At 48.6% G+C, this 5,659-nt stretch overlaps 1 protein-coding gene across 4 annotated transcripts in view; it reads right to left on the bottom strand.

Annotated features, from left to right (window-relative positions):
• LOC117938802 (epidermal growth factor receptor kinase substrate 8-like) overlaps positions 1-5,659 on the bottom strand; it is a 7,729-nt gene continuing 2,070 nt past the window's right edge. The window contains exons 3-8 of one of the 4 annotated variants that reach the window (XM_034863693.1): positions 5,271-5,532; positions 4,417-4,517; positions 4,250-4,335; positions 3,986-4,118; positions 2,976-3,085; positions 1-118 (exon numbers count right to left, since the gene is read on the bottom strand). In XM_034863693.1, the coding sequence (XP_034719584.1) occupies positions 3,017-3,085; positions 3,986-4,118; positions 4,250-4,335; positions 4,417-4,517; positions 5,271-5,532 (651 nt within the window). In that variant the 3' untranslated portion in view covers positions 1-118; positions 2,976-3,016. The remainder of the gene's footprint in view (positions 119-2,975; positions 3,086-3,985; positions 4,119-4,249; positions 4,336-4,416; positions 4,518-5,270; positions 5,533-5,659) is intronic. The other 3 variants (XM_034863694.1, XM_034863691.1, XM_034863692.1) reach the window with 3 other exon arrangements.

Below are 5,659 nucleotides of genomic sequence, written 5' to 3'. Positions count from 1 at the left end.
GGGGGGGTCAGTGGGTGCTGCCTTCATCAAAAGACTCCACCCCTGAGTCCCAGGTGCTGGCTGCCAGCTTCTCCTGTCGCCTCCTCATGATCTCCTGGAGCTCAGAGCCTGAACTCTTCTGGAGACACAGGGACAGACGGAGACAGATGGAGACACGGGGACAGATGGAGACACAGGGACAGACGGAGACAGAGACAGATGGAGACAGAGACAGACAGGGTCCAGGTAAGTGATGGCATGGAGAGGAAACAGAGCAGAGACAAAGACAAACAAGCTGGTTAGACATCTCTCTCTCTGTAGAGAGGAGGGTCAGACCGCCCCCCACGGCCCTGCAGAGGAGGGTCAGACCGTCCCCCATGGCCCTGCAGAGGAGGGTCAGACCGTCCCCCACGGTTCTGCAGAGGAGGGTCAGACCGTCCCCCACGGCCCCGTGGAGGAGGGTCAGACCGCCCCCCACGGCCCTGCAGAGGAGGGTCAGACCGTCCTCCACGGCCCTGCAGAGGAGGGTCAGACCGTCCTCCACGGCCCTGCAGAGGAGGGTCAGACCGTCCCCCATGGCCCTGCAGAGGAGGGTCAGACCGTCCTCCGCGCCCCTGCAGAGACGGGTCCTCCGCGCCCCTGCAGAGGAGGGTCATTTATATAATTTTCTTAGTATTCATCATTTTAACCAATAATACAAATATATTTTATTACATTTATTATTTTATTTAATACTTGTATTTGTAAAAAGTATTTCTTGTTTTTGAAGGGTGTTTTTAGCCAATCAAAGCCGAGGGAAGATCTACATCCTGGTCTCTACAGGGGGGGGCAGTGGTGGAGGAAGTAGTCAGGTCCTTTACTTTGAACCGTTAACATGTCGTTAAAGAAGAATCCTCCATCTTAGAAAGATTAAACGACCCAACCAGCTGATGTATGACGTCATCATCTCAGCTGATATATGACGTCATCATCTCAGCTGATATATGACGTCATCATCTCAGCTGATATATGACGCCATCATCTCAGCTGATGTATGACGTCATCATCTCAGCTGATGTATGACGTCATCATCTCAGCTGATGTATGACATCATCTCAGCTGATGTATGAGGTCATCATCTCAGCTGATGTATGACATCATCTCAGCTGATGTATGACGTCATCATCTCAGCTGATGTATGACGTCATCATCTCAGCTGATGTATGACGTCATCATCTCAGCTGATGTATGAGGTCATCATCTCAGCTGATATATGACATCATCTCAGCTGATATATGACGTCATCATCTCAGCTGATGTATGACGTCATCATCTCAGCTGATGTATGACATCATCTCAGCTGATGTATGACGTCATCATCTCAGCTGATATATGACGTCATCATCTCAGCTGATGTATGACATCATCTCAGCTGATGTATGACATCATCTCAGCTGATGTATGACGTCATCATCTCAGCTGATATATGACGTCATCATCTCAGCTGATATATGACGCCATACATCAGCAAGATGGACATGTAGCCGTTATACTGTTGCTATAGGTTACTTTATAATAAACCACATTGTGTGCTGACATCTTAATGTGGAAAGTAACTAAAGTAACTAAAGTAACTACAGTAACTAGTCACTAAAGTAACGAGTAACTAAAGTAACTAAAGTAACTAAAGTAACGAGTAACTAAAGTAACTACAGTAACTAGTAACTAAAGTAACGAGTAACTAAAGTAACTACAGTAACTAGTCACTAAAGTAACGAGTAACTAAAGTAACTAAAGTAACGAGTAACTAAAGTAACGAGTAACTAAAGTAACTACAGTAACTAGTAACTAAAGTAACGAGTAACTAAAGTAACTACAGTAACTAGTAACTAAAGTAACGAGTGACTAAAGTAACGAGTAACTAAAGTAACTACAGTAACTAGTAACTAAAGTAACGAGTAACTAAAGTAACTAGTAGGCTAACTAAGAGTAGAAGTAGACAGTAACATGAAAAGAAAAGACTCAGGTAAAGTACAAGTACTTCAACATGTGGACTGAAGTGCAGTACTGCAGTATATGTACTTAGTTACTTTCCACCACTGACAGGAAGTGGAATGCATTCTGGGAGTTTAGGGAGGAGGTAACCGAACAGCCAGGGAGACGAATACTGCCACTACCTTAAAACGCTGCGACACAGGACAGGTCCAGACCTCGTTCTGACGGACAGACTCAGGACAGATTCATTATGAAGTACTTCAGATTTATTTGTAAATATCCAACAGGTGATACTCTGAGTCAGAGGTTGGGCCGAGTCCCGAGGCTAGACCGGCAAGTTAACCCAGCAAAGTCCCAAGTCAAGACCAAAAAATAACATGTAAAGATAAGGAAAGTCCCAACTGGAGTCCCGAGTCAAGACCGGCAAGTCCCAAGTCAAGTCAGATAAGTCCTACCTGAAGTCCCAAGTCAAGACAGGTAAGTCCTACCTGAAGTCCCAAGTCAAGACATATAAGTCCTACCTGAAGTCCCAAGTCAAGACATATAAGTCCTACCTGAAGTCCCAAGTCAAGTCAGGTAAGTCCTACCTGAAGTCCCAAGTCAAGACATATAAGTCCTACCTGAAGTCCCAAGTCGAGACATATAAGTCCTACCTGAAGTCCCAAGTCAAGACAGATTCGTCCTACTTGAAGTCCCAAGTCAAGACCGGCAAGTTCAAAGTCAAGCAGGAGGATCTTGAAGTCTTTCCATTTGAATACAAGTCCAAGTAAAGTCAGGAATAACTGGTGTTAAATTCGAGTAAATCAGAGTCCTGACCCCCGTCCTGCTTTAGTCTAAAGCTTTTTGTTCAGGACCACCATCGATATCTGGTTCCAGATCTGAAGACCATCTGCTAATCCATAGCAGAACTGATGAGTCTTCCCTTATCTGACCAAATCACTGTAAACCCGTTTTAGGGCCTTGTTCCTTTAAGTCTGTCCATCAGAACGAGACGGGGACCCCCCAGTCTGAGAACACGATACCTTAATGACTGTAGTTACAGATTCAGAAGATCAAAGGAGGGTCAGAAGAAAACCTGCAGGTGGAAATAGACACCACAGACCAGACCTTGGCAGAGTTGGGGGACAGAAAGCTTGAAGACAGAAAAACCTCAACAGACCCCAACCCCCCCCCCCCCGCTGACAGGAACCACACTAACAATCGTGTTGTCTTCATGTCAAAACTGAAAATCTCCTCAGTGTTTGTCCTTTTGACATTTAAATCTAACTTATTAACTTTACTTTTACAGTTATTTTTGGATTTTATGGTCAATAAACCTCATTTATAGGAAATTATCCCTAATGTTTGAGTTAGAAAAGCAGAAATTAGGAATTATTGAGACTAAAATTAAAGGAATGGATGTTGATGATAATCATGGGAACGACATGAGGACAACATAAAGACAACATAAGGACAATATGGGGACAACATGAGGGCAACATGGGACAACATGGGACAACATGGGACAACATTGGGACAACATGGGACAACATGGGACAACATGGGGACAACATGAGGGCAACATGGAGACAACATGGGACAACATGGGGACAACATGAGGGCAACATGAGGGCAACATGAAGACAACATGGGGACAACATGAGGACAACATGGGGACAACATGAGGGCAACATGAGGGCAACATGAAGACAACATGGGGACAACATGAGGACAACATGGGGACAACATGAGGACAACATGAGGGCAACATGGGGACAACATGAGGGCAACATGAAGACAACATGGGGACAACATGAGGACAACATGAGGACAACATGGGGACAACATGGGGACAACATGGGGACAACATGGGGACAACATGAAGACAACATGAAGACAACATGGGGACAACATGGGGACAACATGGGGTATAATCTAAAGGATCTAGACACCCTTTCAGAATAAAGCAGCTTCTCAGAACGTGCTGTTTGGGTGATGGATGACATCATGGATGACATCATGGATGACATCATGTCTGCTCTGCGACACCCACCTCCAGCGCGGCCTTCTGGACGGTGACCTGGCTGAAGACCCGGGCGCCGTCGTCGGGACAGACCGTCTTCAGCTCGTCCTTGTTGAGCGAGAACAGCTGAGCGCCGGTGAGCACCCCCAGACTGGTGACGGTTCTGCAACGGGACAGGGGGGGTCTTACAGTCTGGGACTCATGGTACGCCTCAGATACTTTCACACTCTATATACTCTACTCCATGGTACTAGGTGGAGTACAGTAGAGTAGAGTCTATCCAGAGAGACTCACACTGGGCTGAAGCCTTTGGCCGTCAGCCAGGCTTTGACGTCGCTAGGAGACGAGTCGTAGCTGATGCTGTTGGACGGCAGGCCGCCCCCCCCACCGCCGCCGCCCCCCCCACGGCCGCCGCCCCCCCCGCCGCCGCTGCCCCCCCCGCCGCCGCTGCCCCCCCCGCCGCCGCCGCGAGACGACACCTGGATCTTCTTCTGGGCGCTGCGACCCAACGTCAGTCTGTGCATCAGCTCGTCCTGGACCTCCTCCATGTTGGATTTCCTGCCTGTGGGGGGGGAGAGAGAAACCGGTTTCTGTAGAGACCAGGGCTGCGTAAGAGGACAATATGGAGTCACGTGGTCGAATATCGCCATGACGATCTATTACATCTGTGCAGAAATTATAATTTGGGCAATTTACTAATTTATTGTAAAGGTTTACAGTTTGCTGTCTCTGTCCACTTATCTGTCTCTGGGGACACCTATCTGTCTCTGGGGACACCTATCTGTCTCTGGGGACACCTATCTGTCTCTGGGACACCTATCTATCTTGGGGACACCTATCTGTCTCTGGGACACCTATCTATCTTGGGGACACCTATCTGTCTCTGGGGACACCTATCTGTCTCTGGGGTCACCTATCTATCTTGGGGACACCTATCTATCTTGGGGACACTTATCTGTCTCTTGGGACACCTATCTATCTTGGGGACACTTATCTGTCTCTGGGGACACCTATCTATCTTGGGGACACTTATCTGTCTCTGGGACACTTATCTGTCTCTGGGACACCTATCTGTCTCTGGGGACACCTATCTGTCTCTGGGGTCACCTATCTGTCTCTTGGGACACCTATCTATCTTGGGGACACCTATCTGTCTCTGGGACACTTATCTATCTTGGGGACACCTATCTGTCTCTGGGACACTCGTCTGTCTCTGGGACACTTACCATTGTACAGCAACATTTTTCTTGTAATTTCCCCAAAGAGGACCAATTAAGAGTAGAAATGAGATTAATTTGGGGGGGTGTTGACTCACGGTTGACGGGCGGCGGTCTCTGGTTGCCGTGCTCCCTCATGGCGACGCCGTCGCTGGACGTGGTGCTGTTCTGCCGGCTGACGCTGCCCCCCCCGGTGGCCGGCCTGGGGGGTTCGGGGGTCGGCCTGGCGGGCTCGGGGGCCGGCGGAGGCAGCGGCGGCGTGGGGAGCCTGGACGGGGCCAGGGGGGGGGACGTGGCTGCCGGCGGCATGGGAGTCGCTAGTGGCTTACTGGGGATGTAGTCTGTCCTGGTAGTCTGCTTCTGATAGGGGGACACGCAGAGGTATAGGAGAGAATGGGGGGATAGATAGATAAAAGAGACTTCAGATCCAGTATTAGGGACCACTAAGGTCTATATAAAAGAGACTTCAGATACAGTATTAGGGGAC

The sequence above is a fragment of the Etheostoma cragini genome, chromosome 23, assembly GCF_013103735.1.
Source record: "Etheostoma cragini isolate CJK2018 chromosome 23, CSU_Ecrag_1.0, whole genome shotgun sequence".
Classification (NCBI taxonomy): domain Eukaryota; kingdom Metazoa; phylum Chordata; class Actinopteri; order Perciformes; family Percidae; genus Etheostoma; species Etheostoma cragini.
This window is presented reverse-complemented; position numbering and strand designations above follow the sequence as displayed.